Raw genomic sequence first — 20,073 nt, 5'->3', positions numbered from 1 at the left:
AGTGTCCTCATGAGCTGGTTCTTTACTGTAAGAGCTGTGACTCTGTAGAATAGTCTCCTCATGAGCTGGTTTTTTAATGTAAGAGCTGTGATTCTGTAGAATAGTCTCCCCAGGAGCTGATTCTTTACTGTAAGAGCTGTGACTCTGTAGAATAGTCTCCTCATGAGCTGGTTCCTTACTGTAAGAGCTGTGACTCTATAGAATAGTTTCCTCAGGAGCTGGTTCTTTACTGTAAGAGCTGTGGATGTGTAGAATAATCTCCTCAGGAGCTGGTTCTTTACTGTAAGAGCTTTGTCTCTGTAGAATAATCTCCTCAGGAGCTGGTTCCTTACTGTAAGAGCTGTGGATGTAAAGAATAGTCTCCTCAGGAGATGGATCTTTACTGTAAGAGCTGTGACTCTGTAGAATAGTCTCCTCCACAGTTGGATCTTTACTGTAAGAGCTGTGACTCTGTAGAATAGTCTCCTTAACAGTTGGATCTTTACTGTAAGAGCTGTGATTCTGTAGAATAGTCTCCTCAGGAGCTGGTTCTTTACTGTAAGAGCTGTGAATCTGTAGAATAGTCTCCTCAGGAGCTGGTTCTTTACTGTAAGAGCTGTGACTCTGTAGAATAGTCTCCCCAGGAGCTGGTTCTTTACTGTAAGAGCTGTGATTCTGTAGAATAGTCTCCTCATGAGATGGTTCTTTACTGTAAGAGCTGTGACTCTGTAGAATAGTCTTCTCAGGAGCTGGTTCCTTACTGTAAGAGCTGTGACTCTGTAGAATAGTCTCCTCAGGAGCTGGTTCTTTACGGTAAGAGCTGTGACTCTGTAGAATAGTCTCCTCAGGAGCTGGTTCTTTACTGTAAGAGCTGTGACTCTGTAGAATAGTCTCCTCAGGAGCCGGTTCTGTACTGTAAGAGCTGTGACTCTGTAGAATAGTCTCCTCAGGAGCTGGTTCTTTACTGTAAGAGCTGTGACTCTGTAGAATAGTCTCCTCAGGAGCTGGTTCCTTACTGTAAGAGCTGTGGATGTGTAGAATAGTCTCCTCATGAGCTGGTTCTTTACTGTAAGAGCTGTGATTCTGTAGAATAGTCTCCTCAAGAGTTGGATCTTTACTGTAAGAGCTGTAACTCTGTAGCATAGTCTCCTCAGGAGCTGGTTCTTTACTGTAAGAGCTGTGTATGTGTAGAATAGTCTCCTCAGGAGCTGGTTCGTTACTGTAAGAGCTGTGACTCTGTAGAATAGTCTCCTCAGGAGCTGGTTCGTTACTGTAAGAGCTGTGACTCTGTAGAATAGTTTCCTCAGGAGCTGGTTCTTTACTGTAAGAGCTGTGGATGTGTAGAATAGTCTCCTCAGGAGCTGGTTCGTTACTGTAAGAGCTGTGACTCTGTAGAATAGTCTCCTCAGGAGCTGGTTCTTTACTGTAAGAGCTGTGACTCTGTAGAATAATCTCCTCAGGAGCTGGTTCTTTACTGTAAGAGCTGTGACTCTGTAGAATAATCTCCTCAGGAGCTGTTTCTTTACTGTAAGAGCTGTGACTCTGTAGAATTGTCTCCTCAACAGTTGGATCTTTACTGTAAGAACTTTGATTCTGTAGAATAGTCTCCTCAGGAGCTGGTTCTTTACTGTAAGAGCTGTGACTCTGTAGAATAGTCTCCTCCACAGTTGGATCTTTACTGTAAGAGCTGTGATTCTGTAGAATAGTCTCCTCAGGAGCTGGTTCTTTACTGTAAGAGCTGTGGATGTGTAGAATAGTCTCCTCAGGAGCCGGTGCTGTACTGTAAGAGCTGTGATTCTGTAGAATAGTCTCCTCAGGAGCCGGTTACTTACTGTAAGAGCTGTGACTCTGTAGAATAGTCTCCTCAGGAGCCGGTTCTTTACTGTAAGAGCTGTGACTCTGTAGAATAGTCTCCTCAGGAGCTGGTTCTTTACTGTAAGAACTTTGACTCTGTAGAATAGTTTCCTCAGGAGCTGGTTCTTTACTGTAAGAGCTGTGACTCTGTCGAATAGTCTCCTCAGGAGATGGATCTTTACTGTAAGAGCTATGAATCTGTAGAATAGTCTCCTCAGGAGCTGTTTCTTTACTGTAAGAGCTGTGACTCTGTAGAATAGTCTCCTCCACAGTTGGATCTTTACTGTAAGAGCTATGAATCTGTAGAATAGTATCCTCAGGAGCTGGTTCTTTACTGTAAGAGCTGTGACTCTGTAGAATAATCTCCTCAGGAGCTAGTTCTTTACTGTAAGATCTGTGACTCTGTAGAATAGTCTCCTTGGAAGCTGGTTCTTTACTGTAAGAGCTGTGACTCTGTAGAATAGTCTCCTCAGGAGCTGGTTCTTTACTGTAAGAGCTGTGACTCTGTAGAATAGTCTCCTCAGGAGCTGGTTCTTTACTGTAAGAGCTTTAACTCTGTAGAATAGTCTCCTCATGAGCTGGTTTTTTAATGTAAGAGCTGTGATTCTGTAGAGTAGTCTCCCCAGGAGATAATTCTTTACTGTAAGTGATGTGACTCTGTAGAATAGTCTCCCCAGGAGCTAGTTCTGTACTGTAAGAGCTGTGACTCTGTAGAATAGTCTCCCCAGGAGCTATTTCTTTACTGTAAGAGCTGTGATTCTGTAGAATAGTCTCCCCAGGAGCTGGTTCTTTACTGTAAGAGCTGTGACTCTGTAGAATAGTCTCCCCAGGAGCTGGTTCTTTACTGTAAGAGCTGTGACTCTGTAGAATAGTTTCCTCAGGAGCTGGTTCTTTACTGTAAGAGCTGTGGATGTGTAGAATAATCTCCTCAGGAGCTGGTTCTTTACTGTAAGAGCTTTGTCTCTGTAGAATAATCTCCTCAGGAGCTGGTTCTTTACTGTAAGAGCTGTGACTCTGTAGAATAGTCTCCTCAGGAGCTGGTTCTTTACTGTAAGAGCTGTGGATGTGTAAAATAGTCTCCTCAGGAGATGGATCTTTACTGTAAGAGCTATGACTCTGTAGAATAGTCTCCTCAGGAGCTGGTTCCTTACTGTAAGAGCTGTGACTCTGTCGAATAGTCTCCTCAGGAGATGGATCTTTACTGTAAGAGCTGTGACTCTGTAGAATTGTCTCCTCAGGAGCTGTTTCTTTACTGTAATAGCTGTCACTCTGTAGAATAGTCTCCTCCACAGTTGGATCTTTACTGTAAGAGCTATGATTCTGTAGAATAGTGTCCTCAACAGTTGGATCTTTACTGTAAGAGCTGTGATTTTGTAGAATAGTCTCCTCAGGAGCTGGTTCTTTACTGTTAGAGCTGTGACTCTGTAGAATAGTCTCCTCAGGAGCTGGTTCTTTACTGTAAGAGCAGTGATTCTGTAGAATAGTCTCCTCAGGAGCTGGTTCTTTACTGTAAGAGCTGTAACTCTGTAGAATAGTCTCCTCAGGAGCTGGTTTCTTACTGTAAGAGCTGTGACTCTGTAGAATAGTCTCCTCAGGAGCTGGTTCCTTACTGTAAGAGCTGTGGATGTGTTGAATAGTGTCCTCATGAGCTGGTTCTTTACTGTAAGAGCTGTGACTCTGTAGAATAGTCTCCTCATGAGCTGGTTTTTTAATGTAAGAGCTGTGATTCTGTAGAATAGTCTCCCCAGGAGCTGATTCTTTACTGTAAGAGCTGTGACTCTGTAGAATAGTCTCCTCAGGAGCTGGTTCTTTACTGTAAGAGCTGTGACTCTGTAGAATAATCTCCTCAGGAGCTGGTTCCTTACTGTAAGAGCTGTGGATGTAAAGAATAGTCTCCTCAGGAGATGGATCTTTACTGTAAGAGCTGTGACTCTGTAGAATAGTCTCCTCCACAGTTGGATCTTTACTGTAAGAGCTGTGACTCTGTAGAATAGTCTCCTTAACAGTTGGATCTTTACTGTAAGAGCTATGAATCTGTAGAATAGTATCCTCAGGAGCTGGTTCTTTACTGTAAGAGCTGTGACTCTGTAGAATAATCTCCTCAGGAGCTAGTTCTTTACTGTAAGATCTGTGACTCTGTAGAATAGTCTCCTCGGAAGCTGGTTCTTTACTGTAAGAGCTGTGACTCTGTAGAATAGTCTCCTCAGGAGCTGGTTCTTTACTGTAAGAGCTGTGACTCTGTAGAATAGTCTCCTCAGGAGCTGGTTCTTTACTGTAAGAGCTTTAACTCTGTAGAATAGTCTCCTCATGAGCTGGTTTTTTAATGTAAGAGCTGTGATTCTGTAGAGTAGTCTCCCCAGGAGATAATTCTTTACTGTAAGTGATGTGACTCTGTAGAATAGTCTCCCCAGGAGCTATTTCTTTACTGTAAGAGCTGTGATTCTGTAGAATAGTCTCCCCAGGAGCTGGTTCTTTACTGTAAGAGCTGTGACTCTGTAGAATAGTCTCCCCAGGAGCTGGTTCTTTACTGTAAGAGCTGTGACTCTGTAGAATAGTTTCCTCAGGAGCTGGTTCTTTACTGTAAGAGCTGTGGATGTGTAGAATAATCTCCTCAGGAGCTGGTTCTTTACTGTAAGAGCTTTGTCTCTGTAGAATAATCTCCTCAGGAGCTGGTTCTTTACTGTAAGAGCTGTGACTCTGTAGAATAGTCTCCTCAGGAGCTGGTTCTTTACTGTAAGAGCTGTGGATGTGTAAAATAGTCTCCTCAGGAGATGGATCTTTACTGTAAGAGCTATGACTCTGTAGAATAGTCTCCTCAGGAGCTGGTTCTTTACTGTAAGAGCTGTGATTCTGTAGAATAGTCTCCTCAGGAGCTGGTTCCTTACTGTAAGAGCTGTGACTCTGTCGAATAGTCTCCTCAGGAGATGGATCTTTACTGTAAGAGCTGTGACTCTGTAGAATTGTCTCCTCAGGAGCTGTTTCTTTACTGTAATAGCTGTCACTCTGTAGAATAGTCTCCTCCACAGTTGGATCTTTACTGTAAGAGCTATGATTCTGTAGAATAGTGTCCTCAACAGTTGGATCTTTACTGTAAGAGCTGTGATTTTGTAGAATAGTCTCCTCAGGAGCTGGTTCTTTACTGTTAGAGCTGTGACTCTGTAGAATAGTCTCCTCAGGAGCTGGTTCTTTACTGTAAGAGCAGTGATTCTGTAGAATAGTCTCCTCAGGAGCTGGTTCTTTACTGTAAGAGCTGTAACTCTGTAGAATAGTCTCCTCAGGAGCTGGTTTCTTACTGTAAGAGCTGTGACTCTGTAGAATAGTCTCCTCAGGAGCTGGTTCCTTACTGTAAGAGCTGTGGATGTGTTGAATAGTGTCCTCATGAGCTGGTTCTTTACTGTAAGAGCTGTGACTCTGTAGAATAGTCTCCTCATGAGCTGGTTTTTTAATGTAAGAGCTGTGATTCTGTAGAATAGTCTCCCCAGGAGCTGATTCTTTACTGTAAGAGCTGTGACTCTGTAGAATAGTCTCCTCAGGAGCTGGTTCTTTACTGTAAGAGCTGTAGATGTGTAGAATATTCTCCTCAGGAGCCGGTTCTTTACTGTAAGAGCTTTGTCTCTGTAGAATAATCTCCTCAGGAGCTGGTTCCTTACTGTAAGAGCTGTGGATGTAAAGAATAGTCTCCTCAGGAGATGGATCTTTACTGTAAGAGCTGTGACTCTGTAGAATAGTCTCCTCCACAGTTGGATCTTTACTGTAAGAGCTGTGACTCTGTAGAATAGTCTCCTTAACAGTTGGATCTTTACTGTAAGAGCTGTGATTCTGTAGAATAGTCTCCTCAGGAGCTGGTTCTTTACTGTAAGAGCTGTGAATCTGTAGAATAGTCTCCTTAGTAGCTGGTTCTTTACTGTAAGAGCTGTGACTCTGTAGAATAGTCTCCTCAGGAGCTGGTTCTTTACTGTAAGAGCTGTGATTCTGTAGAATAGTCTCCTCAGGAGATGGTTCTTTACTGTAAGAGCTGTGACTCTGTAGAATAGTCTCCTCAGGAGCTGGTTCTTTACTGTAAGAGCTGTGACTCTGTAGAATAGTCTCCTCAGGAGCCGGTTCTGTACTGTAAGAGCTGTGACTCTGTAGAATAGTCTCCTCAGGAGCTGGTTCCTTACTGTAAGAGCTGTGGATGTGTAGAATAGTGTCCTCATGAGCTGGTTCTTTACTGTAAGAGCTGTGATTCTGTAGAATAGTCTCCTCAGGAGCTGGTTCTTTACTGTAAGAGCTGTGACTCTGTAGAATAGTCTCCTCAGGAGCTGGTTCTTTACTGTAAGAGCTGTGACTCTGTAGAATAGTCTCCTCAGGAGCTGGTTCTTTACTGTAAGAGCTGTGGATGTGTAGAATAGTCTCCTCAGGAGCTGGTTCCTTACTGTAAGAGCTGTGGATGTGTAGAATAGTCTCCTCATGAGCTGGTTCTTTACTGTAAGAGCTGTGATTCTGTAGAATAGTCTCCTCAAGAGTTGGATCTTTACTGTAAGAGCTGTGACTCTATAGAATAGTCTCCTCAGGAGCTGCTTCTTTACTGTAAGAGCTGTGACTCTGTAGAATAGTCTCCTCAGGAGCTGGTTCTTTACTGTAAGAGCTGTGATTCTGTAGAATAGTCTCCTCAGGAGATGGTTCTTTACTGTAAGAGCTGTGACTCTGTAGAATAGTCTCCTCAGGAGCTGGTTCTTTACTGTAAGAGCTGTGACTCTGTAGAATAGTCTCCTCAGGAGCCGGTTCTGTACTGTAAGAGCTGTGACTCTGTAGAATAGTCTCCTCAGGAGCTGGTTCCTTACTGTAAGAGCTGTGGATGTGTTGAATAGTGTCCTCATGAGCTGGTTCTTTACTGTAAGAGCTGTGACTCTGTAGAATAGTCTCCTCATGAGCTGGTTTTTTAATGTAAGAGCTGTGATTCTGTAGAATAGTCTCCCCAGGAGCTGATTCTTTACTGTAAGAGCTGTGACTCTGTAGAATAGTCTCCTCAGGAGCTGGTTCTTTACTGTAAGAGCTGTAGATGTGTAGAATATTCTCCTCAGGAGCCGGTTCTTTACTGTAAGAGCTTTGTCTCTGTAGAATAATCTCCTCAGGAGCTGGTTCCTTACTGTAAGAGCTGTGGATGTAAAGAATAGTCTCCTCAGGAGATGGATCTTTACTGTAAGAGCTGTGACTCTGTAGAATAGTCTCCTCCACAGTTGGATCTTTACTGTAAGAGCTGTGACTCTGTAGAATAGTCTCCTTAACAGTTGGATCTTTACTGTAAGAGCTGTGATTCTGTAGAATAGTCTCCTCAGGAGCTGGTTCTTTACTGTAAGAGCTGTGAATCTGTAGAATAGTCTCCTTAGTAGCTGGTTCTTTACTGTAAGAGCTGTGACTCTGTAGAATAGTCTCCTCAGGAGCTGGTTCTTTACTGTAAGAGCTGTGATTCTGTAGAATAGTCTCCTCAGGAGATGGTTCTTTACTGTAAGAGCTGTGACTCTGTAGAATAGTCTCCTCAGGAGCTGGTTCTTTACTGTAAGAGCTGTGACTCTGTAGAATAGTCTCCTCAGGAGCCGGTTCTGTACTGTAAGAGCTGTGACTCTGTAGAATAGTCTCCTCAGGAGCTGGTTCCTTACTGTAAGAGCTGTGGATGTGTAGAATAGTGTCCTCATGAGCTGGTTCTTTACTGTAAGAGCTGTGATTCTGTAGAATAGTCTCCTCAGGAGCTGGTTCTTTACTGTAAGAGCTGTGACTCTGTAGAATAGTCTCCTCAGGAGCTGGTTCTTTACTGTAAGAGCTGTGACTCTGTAGAATAGTCTCCTCAGGAGCTGGTTCTTTACTGTAAGAGCTGTGGATGTGTAGAATAGTCTCCTCAGGAGCTGGTTCCTTACTGTAAGAGCTGTGGATGTGTAGAATAGTCTCCTCATGAGCTGGTTCTTTACTGTAAGAGCTGTGATTCTGTAGAATAGTCTCCTCAAGAGTTGGATCTTTACTGTAAGAGCTGTGACTCTATAGAATAGTCTCCTCAGGAGCTGCTTCTTTACTGTAAGAGCTGTGACTCTGTAGAATAGTCTCCTCATGAGCTGGTTCTTTACTGTAAGAGCTGTGACTCTGTAGAATAGTCTCCTCAGGAGCTGGTTCTTTACTGTAAGAGCTGTGATTCTGTAGAATAGTCTCCTCATGAGCTGGTTCTTTACTGTAAGAGCTGTGATTCTGTAGCATAGTCTCCTCAGGAGCTGGTTCTTTACTGTAAGAGCTGTGATTCTATAGAATAGTTTCCTCAGGAGCTGGTTCTTTACTGTAAGAGCTGTGTATGTGTAGAATAGTCTCCTCAGGAGCTGGTTCGTTACTGTAAGAGCTGTGACTCTGTAGAATAGTCTCCTCATGAGCTGGTTCTTTACTGTAAGAGCTGTGATTCTGTAGCATAGTCTCCTCAGGAGCTGGTTCTTTACTGTAAGAGCTGTGATTCTATAGAATAGTTTCCTCAGGAGCTGGTTCTTTACTGTAAGAGCTGTGACTCTGTAGAATAGTCTCCTCAGGAGCTGGTTCTTTACTGTAAGAGCTGTGACTCTGTAGAATAGTCTCCTCAGGAGCTGGTTCTTTACTGTAAGAGCTGTGACTCTGTAGAATAGTCTCCTCAGGAGCCGGTTCTTTACTGTAAGAGCTGTGTATGTGTAGAATAGTCTCCTCAGGAGCTGGTTCGTTACTGTAAGAGCTGTGACTCTGTAGAATAGTCTCCTCAGGAGCTGGTTCCTTACTGTAAGAGCTGTGGCTCTGTAGAATAGTCTCCTCAGGAGCCGATTCCTTACTGTAAGAGCTGTGACTCTGTAGAATAATCTCCTCAGGAGCTGGTTCTTTACTGTAAGAGCTGTGACTCTGTAGAATTGTCTCCTTAACAGTTGGATCTTTACTGTAAGAACTTTGATTCTGTAGAATAGTCTCCTCAGGAGCTGGTTCTTTACTGTAAGAGCTGTGGATGTGTAGAATAGTCTCCTCAGGAGCTGGTTCTTTACTGTAAGAGCTGTGATTCTGTAGAATAGTCTCCTCAGGAGCTGGTTCCTTACTGTAAGAGCTGTGATTCTGTAGAATAGTCTCCTCAGGAGCTGGTTCTTTACTGTAAGAACTTTGACTCTGTAGAATAGTCTCCTCAGGAGCTGGTTCTCTATTGTAAGAGCTGTGACTCTGTAGAATAGTTTCCTCAGGAGCTGGTTCTTTACTGTAAGAGCTGTGATTCTGTAGAATAGTCTCCTCAGGAGCTGGTTCTTTACTGTAAGAGCTGTGATTCTGTAGAATAGTCTCCTCAGGAGCTGGTTCCTTACTGTAAGAGCTGTGATTCTGTAGAATAGTCTCCTCAGGAGCTGGTTCTTTACTGTAAGAGCTGTGACTCTGTAGAATAGTCTCCTCCACAGTTGGATCTTTACTGTAAGAGCTGTGACTCTGTAGAATAGTCTCCTCAGGAGCTGGTTCTTTACTGTAAGAGCTGTGACTCTGTAGCATAGTCTCCCCAGGAGCTGATTCTTTACTGTAAGAGCTGTGACTCTGTAGAATAGTCTCCTCAGGAGCTGGTTCTTTACTGTAAGTGCTGTGACTCTGTAGAATAGTCTCCTCAGGAGCTGGTTCCTTACTGTAAGAGCTGTGACTCTGTAGAATAGTCTCCTCAGGAGCTGGTTCTCTACTGTAAGAGCTGTGACTCTGTAGAATAGTCTCCTCAGGAGCCGGTTCCTTACTGTAAGAGCTGTGACTCTGTAGAATAGTCTCCTCAGGTGCTGGTTCTTTACTGTAAGAGCTGTGACTCTGTAGAATAGTCTCCTCAGGAGCTGGTTCTTTACGGTAAGAGCTTGGACTCTGTAGAATAGTCTCCTCAGGAGCTGGTTCTTTACTGTAAGAGCTGTGACTGTAGAATAGTCTCCTAATCCAATGCAACCACCTTGCGCCCTAAAAAGTGGGGTCGCTCCACTAAGTGGTGGGATACAGGTTTTTCCGAACAGCTGTAAGGGAATCGGGGAGAATAAAGATCAGCATCCTCCTTATCCGTACTTTGGTGTGCACTTTCCTCCTCATTGTGGTTTAGCCAAAGAAGAAGAATCTAGACTGGGGAAAAGGTCGATGAGTGGGGCAGCACTGCATCACACAGAGGCCTCAATACTGACATTTCATTTTCCATCCTCAGGTTTTTTGGCACCAGATGGCGTCACCTTGAGAAGAAGCTTACACAACCTGGTGCACATCTTCATGGGGGGCACAATGTCCCAGATCCCTATATCAGGAAATGACCCTATTTTCATTCTGCACCACGGATTTCTTGACAAGTGAGAAACAGAAAAATACTTCAAAATACTTGAAAATGTACTGTAAACTGGATAAAAAAGACCAATATATTGTCTGAAAGGGGACTTTAACCCCTTCAACCACTACGAAATTGATGAGCTCCTGTAGCGGCCACCATGATGTTTCCCAACGTCATGGGGATTGCACAGGCTCAGAAGCACACTACTGAATCTGGCTGCCCCTGCACACTACACTGCACATAGTACACCACCTGCACATAGTACACCACATGCACATAGTACACACCCTGCACATAGTACACCCCCCCTGCACATAGTACATACCCTGCACATAGTACACCACCTGCACATAGTACACCACCTGCACATAGTACACCACCTGCACATAGTACCCCCCCCCCCCGCACACTACACTGCACATAGTACACATCTTGCGCATAGTGCACCACCTGCACATAGTAAAACATTACACTGCACATAGTACACCACCTGCACATAGTACACCCCCTGCACATAGTACACACCCCCTGCACATATGACACACCACATGCACTTAGTACACACACCCTGCACATAGTACACACACCCTGCACATAGTACACACCCCCTGCACATAGTACACCCCCTGCACATAGTACACCCCCTGCACATAGTACACATTCCCAGCACATAGTACACCCCCAGCACATAGTACACCCCCAGCACATAGTACACCACCTGCACATAGTACACCCCCTGCACATAGTACACCCCCTGCACATAGTACACACCCTGCACATAGTACACAGGACACTGCACATAGTACACACCCCTTGCACATAGTACACACCCCCTGCACATAGTACACACCCCCTGCACATAGTACACCACCTGCACATAGTATACACCCCCTGCACATAGTACACACCCCCTGAACATAGTACACAGGACACTGCACATAGTACACCCCCTGCACATAGTACACCCGCTGCCCATAGTACACCCCCTGCACATAGTACACCCCCTGCACATAGTACACCCCCTGCACACAGTAAACCCTGCTGCACTTAGTACACACCCCCTGCCCATAGTAAACACCTCCTGCACACAGTACACCCCCTGCACACAGTACACACCCTGCACACAGTACACACCCTGTACATAGTATACCCCCTGCACATAGTACACAGGACCCTGCACATAGTACACCCCCTGCACAAAGCACACACCCCCTGCACATAGTACACACCCCCTGCACATAGTACACATTCCCTGCACATAGTACACATACCCTGCACATAGTACACAGGACACTGCACATAGTACACCCCCTGCACATAGTACACATTCCCTGTACATAGTATACCCCCTGCACATAGTACACATTCCCAGCACATAGTACACCCCTTGCAAATAGTACACACCCTGCACATAGTATACACCCCCTGAACACAGTACACAGGACACTGCACATGGTACACCCCCTGCACATAGTACATCCCCTGTACATAGTAAACCCCCCTGCACATAATACACCCCCCTGCACATTGTACACAGGACCCTGCACATAGTAAACACCCCCTGCACACAGTACACCCCCTGCACATAGTATACACCCCCTTCACACAGTACACCCCCTGCACACAGTACACCACCTGCACATAGTACACCCCCTGCACACACTACACACCCTGCACACAGTACACACCCTGTACATATTACAACCCCTGCACATAGTACACCGCCTGCACATAGTACACCCCCTGCACATAGAACACCCCCCCTGCACATAGTACACACCCCCTGCACATAGTACACACCCCCTGCACATAGTACACATTCCCTGCACATAGTACACATACCCTGTACATAGTACACAGGACACTGCACATAGTACACCCCCTGCACATAGTACACATTCCCTGTACATAGTATACCCCCAGCACATAGTACACATTCCCAGCACATAGTACACCCCTTGCAAATAGTACACACCCTGCACATAGTATACACCCCCTGAACATAGTACACAGGAAACTGCACATGGTACACCCCCTGCACATAGTACATCCCCTGTACATAGTAAACCCCCTGCACATAGTACACACCCTGCACATAGTAAACCCCGCTGCACATAGTACACATTTCCAGCACATAGTACACCCCCAGCACATAGTACACACCCTGCACATAGTACACACCCTGCACATAGTACAACCCCTGCACATAGTACACACCCTGCACATAGTACACACCCTGCACATAGTACACACCCCCTGCACATAGTACACCACCTGCACATAGTATACACCCCCTGCACATAGTACACACCCCCTGAACATAGTACACAAGACACTGCACATAGTACAGCCCCTGCACATAGTACACCCCCTGCCCATAGTACACCTCCTGCACATAGTACACCCCCTGCACACAGTAAACCCTGCTGCACTTAGTACACACCCCCTGCCCATAGTAAACACCTCCTGCACATAGTACACATCTCCTGCACATAGTACACTCCCTGCACATTGTACACCTCCTGCACATAGTACACACCCCCTGCAGACAGGTTACCTCCCTGCACACAGTACACAGGACACTGCACATAGTACACCCCCCTGCACATATTACACCCCCCTGCACATTGTACACAGGACCCTGCACTTAGTATACACCCCCTGCACACATAACACCCCCTGCAGTTAGTACACACCCTGCACACTGTACACACCCTGCACATAGTACACACCCTGCACATAGTACACCCCCTGCACATAGCACACACACCCTGCACATAGTACACACCCCCTTCACATAGTACAACCCCTGCACATAGTACACACCCCCTGCACATAGTACACATTCCCTGCACATAGTACACATACCCTGCACATAGTACACAGGACACTGCACATAGTACACCTCCTGCACATAGTACACATTCCCTGTACATAGTATACCCCCTGCACATAGTACACATTCCCAGCACATAGTACACCCCTTGCAAATAGTACACACCCTGCACATAGTATACACCCCCTGAACATAGTACACAGGACACTGCACATGGTACACCCCCTGCACATAGTACACACCCTGCACATAGTACACCCCGCTGCACATAGTACACCCCGCTGCACATAGTACACCCCGCTGCACATAGTACACCCCGCTGCACATAGTGCACACCCCCTGCACATAGTACACACCCCCTGCACATAGTACACACCCCCTGTATATAGTACACTCCCTGCACATAGTACATTCCCTGCATATAGTACACACCCTGCACATAGTACACTCCCCGCACATAGTACACCCTCTGCACATAGTACACTCCCTGCACATACTACACACCCTGCACATAGTACACACCCTGCACATAGTACACACCCTGCACATAGTACACTCCATGCACATAGTACACACCCTGCACATAGTACACACCCTGCACATGGTACACCCCCTGCACATGGTACACTGTACAAACCCTGCACATAGTACACACCCCGCACATAGTACACACCCCAGCACATAGTACACCCCCCCTGCACATAGTACACCCCCTGCACATAGCACACCCCCTGCACATAGTACACCCCCTGCACATAGTACACCCCCTGCACATGGTACACACCCTGCACATAGTACACACCCTGAACATAGTACACCCCTTGCACATAGTACACCCCCTGCACATGGTACACCCCCTGTACATAGTACACCCCCTGCACATAGTACACCCCCTGCACATAGCACACACCCTGCACATAGTACACCCCCTGCACATTGTACACCCCCTGCACATACTACACACCCTGCATATAGTACACACCCTGCACATGGTACACCCCCTGCACATGGTACACCCCCTGCACATAGTACACCCCCTGCACATAGTACACCCCCTGCACATAGCACACACCCTGCACATAGTACACCCCCTGCACATAGTACACTCCCTGCACATAGTACACACCCTGCACATAGTACACCCCCTGCACATAGTACACCCCCTGCACATAGCACACACCCTGCACATAGTACACCCCCTGCACATAGTACACTCCCTGCACATAGTACACACCCTGCACATAGTACACCCCCTGCACATAGCACACACCCTGCACATAGTACACCCCCTGCACATAGCACACCCCCTGCACATAGTACACACCCTGCACATAGTACACACCCCGCACATAGTACACACCCCAGCACATAGTACACCCCCCCCTGCACATAGTACACCCCCTGCACATAGCACACCCCCTGCACATAGTACACCCCCTGCACATAGTACACCCCCTGCACATGGTACACACCCTGCACATAGTACACACCCTGAACATAGTACACCCCTTGCACATAGTACACCCCCTGCACATGGTACACCCCCTGCACATAGTACACCCCCTGCACATAGTACACCCCCTGCACATAGCACACACCCTGCACATAGTACACCCCCTGCACATTGTACACCCCCTGCACATACTACACACCCTGCATATAGTATACACCCTGCACATGGTACACCCCCTGCACATGGTACACCCCCTGCACATAGTACACCCCCTGCACATAGTACACCCCCTGCACATAGCACACACCCTGCACATAGTACACCCCCTGCACATAGTACACTCCCTGCACATAGTACACACCCTGCACATAGTACACCCCCTGCACATAGTACACCCCCTGCACATAGCACACACCCTGCACATAGTACACCCCCTGCACATAGTACACTCCCTGCACATAGTACACACCCTGCACATAGTACACCCCCTGCACATAGCACACACCCTGCACATAGTACACCCCCTGCACATAGCACACCCCCTGCACATGGTACACACCCTGCACATAGTACACACCCTGAACATAGTACACCCCCTGCACATAGTACACCCCCTGCACATAGTACACCCCCTGCACATAGCACACACCCTGCACATAGTACACCCCCTGCACATACTACACCCCCTGCACATACTACACACCCTGCATATAGTACACACCCTGCACATGGTACACCCCCTGCACATGGTACACCCCCTGCACATAGTACACCCCCTGCACATAGTACACCCCCTGCACATAGCACACACCCTGCACATAGTACACCCCCTGCACATAGTACACCCCCTGCACATAGCACACACCCTGCACATAGTACACCCCCTGCACATAGTACACCCCCTGCACATAGCACACACCCTGCACATAGTACACCCCCTGCACATGGTACACACCCTGCACATAGTACACACCCTGCACATAGTACACCCCCTGCACATAGTCCACCCCCTGCACATAGTACACACCCTGCACATAGTACACATACCCTGCACATAGTACACACCCTGCACATGGTACACCCCCTGCACATGGTACACCCCCTGCACATAGTACACCCCCTACACATAGCACACACCCTGCACATAGTACACCCCCTGCACATAGTAGACTCCCTGCACATAGTACACACCCTGCACATAGTACACCCCCTGCACATAGTACACCCCCTGCACATAGTACACCCCCTGCACATAGTACACCCCCTGCACATAGTACACACCCTGCACATAGTACAACCCCCCCTGCACATAGTACACCCCCTGCACATAGCACACACCCTGCACATAGTACACCCCCTGCACATGGTACACACCCTGCACATAGTACACACCCTGCACATAGTACACCCCCTGCACATAGTCCACCCCCTGCACATAGTACACACCCTGCACATAGTACACATACCCTGCACATAGTACACACCCTGCACATAGCACACACCCTGCACATAGTACACACCCTGCACATAGCACACACCCTGCACATAGTACACCCCCTGCACATAGTACACCCCCCCTGCACATAGTACACCCCCCCCTGCACATAGTACACCCCCTGCACATAGTACACACCCTGCACATAGTCCACCCCCTGCACATAGTACACACACCCTGCACATAGTACACCCCCTGCACATAGTCCACCCCCTGCACATAGTACACACCCTGCACATAGTACACATACCCTGCACATAGTACACACCCTGCACATAGCACACACCCTGCACATAGTACACACCCTGCACATAGCACACACCCTGCACATAGTACACCCCCTGCACATAGTACACCCCCCCTGCACATAGTACACCCCCTGCACATAGTACACCCCCCCTGCACATAGTACACACCCTGCACATAGTACACCCCCTGCACATAGTCCACCCCCTGCACATAGTACACATACCCTGCACATAGTACACCCCCTGCACATAGTCCACCCCCTGCACACTATACTGCACACTTGGTAAATGTGGCCGCATAGTATCTAGAAACTCCACCCAACATAAACAAATAATCTGCAGAGACTACACACAGTGCAAGGCTTTCATTATTAGTGTTGATCGGTCTGTGTCTTTGGTGCGCAAATTGGCCCACATTTACTATAAACAGTGCAGTTTTCAGGGGGTCAAGAAGACAGAACTCAGCACTATCCTACCTCCCAATATACACTTAACAAAATCGCCAATGTGCAGGGGTCCGATCTGTACCAAACAAATATACAACATAAAATAAATACCAAGCAGTAACTCGCTGTACACCAGACACGTGATGCAAATCTGGAACAAATATTTATTGTTTTAAAAGAATTAAAAAGTCAAATAGTGACCTGATAACAACGTATGGCCTTATACAGTTCTGTGGCTATAGACCCTGACATAAGCTATATTTGATAGGTAACAGAACGTCACAATATAAATACATAAATGGACCTGAATACTTAATTTCTGTATTTTTATAGACAGTGTGGAGAGCAATGTATGAATGTCCTTCACTTGCAATGTGGAGAATTGTTGACAATATCTTCATAGGTAAAGGGATAACTTTGGTGACTTTGTTATGTAGTGGCCTCAGTCTGTGCATCCAGCGATTGTTCCTATGCCTTAAAGTCTATACAACTCACTTCTGCAGCCCTCAGTATTGTATATTGTTATACTATAGGACATGTGGCATTGGATGGAGCATCATCTCCTCTATAAATGTAGAGACTCATGGTTCTCGACTTTCGGCACAATCCGGACTCGTTATGTCGGTTCCGATATGAGTCGGCCGTGGCACTCTTGGTTCCAGCGAGTAGTCTCGGCGTTGCTATGTGTCCTGTGCGCATACGTCTAACCCAGACACTAACAGCTGGTTCAGGTCCTGATTGTCCGCCGTGCACAGCCAACACCTAATGTGGTGGGTTAATCGACGCTGTGATACAATGGGGCAGATTTACTTAACCGGTCCTGTCGTGATCCAGCGGCACGTTCTCTGTGGAGGATTCGGGTCTTCCGGCGATTCACTAAGGTAGTTCCCCCATGTCCACTAGGTGTCGCTGCAGCGCTGAATTCCGTCGGAGTTCACCAAGCCAGGCCAGGTGCAGGTAAGCGCGTGTCAAGCGACACATTTTTTTTTTTTAAATACAGCGGTTTCTCCGAATCCGACGGGTTTTTTTCCGACGACCACGCCCCCGAATTTCCGTTGTGTGCATGCCGGCGCCGATGCGCCACAATCCGATCACGTGCGCCAAAATCCCGGGGTAATTCACGGAAAATCGGTGCAAACCGGTAAAATTCGGGTTACCCTACGGAAAAATACGATTCGGGTCCTTAGTAAATGACCCCCATTGTGTGTCTTTTTAGTTGCCGGCAATTCTTTTTTAAGAGACGGTGTATTCCTTATCAGGTATCTCCCGTCCACACTGGAAACAATGTTCTTCCCAAAGGCATTTCAGAGCCACTACTCGGCTTCTTCCTCAGCCACTACTCGGCTTCTTCCTCAGCCACTACTCGGCTTCTTCCTCAGCCACTACTCGGCTTCTTCCTCAGCCACTACTCGGTTCCTTCCTCAGCCACTACTCGGCTTCTTCCTCAGCCACTACTCGGCTTCTTCCTCAGCCACTACTCGGCTTCTTCCTCAGCCACTACTCGGTTCCTTCCTCAGCCACTACTCGGCTTCTTCCTCAGCCACTACTCGGCTTCTTCCTCAGCCACTACTCGGCTTCTTCCTCAGCCACTACTCGGTTCCTTCCTCAGCCACTACTCGGCTTCTTCCTCAGCCACTACTCGGTTCCTTCCTCAGCCACTACTCGGCTTCTTCCTCAGCCACTACTCGGCGGAGGGGAACGGAGGGGAAAGCGCTGAATTTTGTATTTAGTACATTGCAGTTGTGATATTTTTTATAATGGGCGGATAGATTATGTTGCTCAAAGCCTGATGATGTTCCTAAAATGTTCTGCTGTTCTATCTCTGAGTGTCCTGCAGGTTCTACCTACATATAGCTTTTTACACGGACATTCTATTATATATATTACCCTGGAGATATTGCATGTGAGCCATTCATTCATCTGGAATTCAAAATTGTTACTATTAGATTTTAAACATTGGGGGTCATTTACTAAGGGTCCGAATTGCGCATTTTGGCAATTACTACGGGTAATAAGGGTAGGAGAAAGGAGCCATTACTACAGGTGATGAGGGGAAGGACACAGGAGCCATTACTACAGGTAATGAGGGGAAGGACACAGGAGCCATTACTACAGGTAATGAGAGGAGGACACAGGAGCCATTACTACAGGTAATGAGGGGAGGACACAGGAGCCATTACTACAGGTAATGAGGGGAGGACACAGGAGCCATTACTACAGGTAATGAGAGGAGGACACAGGAGCCATTACTACTGGCAATGAGAGGACACAGGAAGCATTACTACAGGTAATGAGGGGAGGACACAGGAGCCATTACTACAGGTAATGAGGGGAGGACACAGGAGCCATTACTACAGGTAATGAGGGGAGGACACAGGAGCCATTACTACAGGTAATGAGAGGAGGACACAGGAGCCATTACTACAGGTAATGAGAGGAGGACACAGGAGCCATTACTACAGGTAATGAGGGGAGGACACAGGAGCCATTACTACAGGTAATGAGAGGAGGACACAGGAGCCATTACTACAGGTAATGAGGGGAAGGACACAGGAGCCATTACTACAGGTAATGAGAGGAGGACACAGGAGCCATTACTACAGGTAACGAGAGGAGGACAGAGGAGCCATTACTACAGGTAATGAGAGGAGGACACAGGAGCCATTACTACAGGTAATGAGAGGAGGACACAGGAGCCATTACTACATGTAATGGGGGGAGGACACAGGAGCCATTATTACAGGTAATGAGGGGAGGACACAGACCCATTACTACAGGTAATGAGAGGAGGACAGAGGAGCCATTACTACAGGTAATGAGGGGAGGACACAGGAGCCATTACTACAGGTAATGAGAGGAGGACAGAGGAGCCATTACTACAGGTAATGAGAGGAGGACACAGGAGCCATTACTACAGGTAATGAGAGGAGGACACAGGAGCCATTACTACAGGTAATGAGGGGAGGACACAGGAGCCATTACTACAGGTAATGAGGGGAGGACACAGGAGCCATTACTACAAGTAATGAGGGGAGGACACAGGAGCCATTACTACAGGTAATGAGGGGAGGACACAGGAGCCATTACTACAGGTAATGAGGGGAGGACACAGGAGCCATTACTACAGGTAATGAGAGGAGGACACAGGAGCCATTACTACAGGTAATGAGAGCAGGACAGAGGAACCATTACTACAGGTAATGAGGGGAGGACACAGGACCCATTACTACAGGTAATGAGAGGAGTACACAGGAGCCATTACTACAGGTAATGAGGGGAGGACACAGGAGCCATTACTACAGGTAATGAGAGGAGGACACGGGAGCCATTACTACAGGTAATGAGGGGAGGACACAGGAGCCATTACTACAGGTAATGAGGGGAGGACTCAGGAGCCATTACTACAGGTAATGAGGGGAGGACAGAGGAGCCATTACTACAGGTAATGAGGGGAGGACACAGGAGCCATTAC

At 47.1% G+C, this 20,073-nt stretch overlaps 1 protein-coding gene across 1 annotated transcript in view; it reads left to right on the top strand.

The window, feature by feature from the left end:
• The window catches only part of LOC140107049 (tyrosinase-like), a 130,161-nt gene that overhangs the window by 87,299 nt on the left and 22,789 nt on the right, over window positions 1-20,073 (top strand). The window contains exon 4 of the mRNA XM_072131620.1: window positions 10,007-10,145. Within this exon, the coding sequence (XP_071987721.1) occupies window positions 10,007-10,145 (139 nt within the window). The remainder of the gene's footprint in view (window positions 1-10,006; window positions 10,146-20,073) is intronic.

Source organism: Engystomops pustulosus, unplaced genomic scaffold, assembly GCF_040894005.1.
Source record: "Engystomops pustulosus unplaced genomic scaffold, aEngPut4.maternal MAT_SCAFFOLD_106, whole genome shotgun sequence".
In the NCBI taxonomy this organism is placed as follows: Eukaryota; Metazoa; Chordata; class Amphibia; order Anura; family Leptodactylidae; genus Engystomops; species Engystomops pustulosus.
The sequence above is the reverse complement of the archived record's forward strand: the minus strand, read 5'-3'. Positions and strand labels throughout refer to the sequence as shown.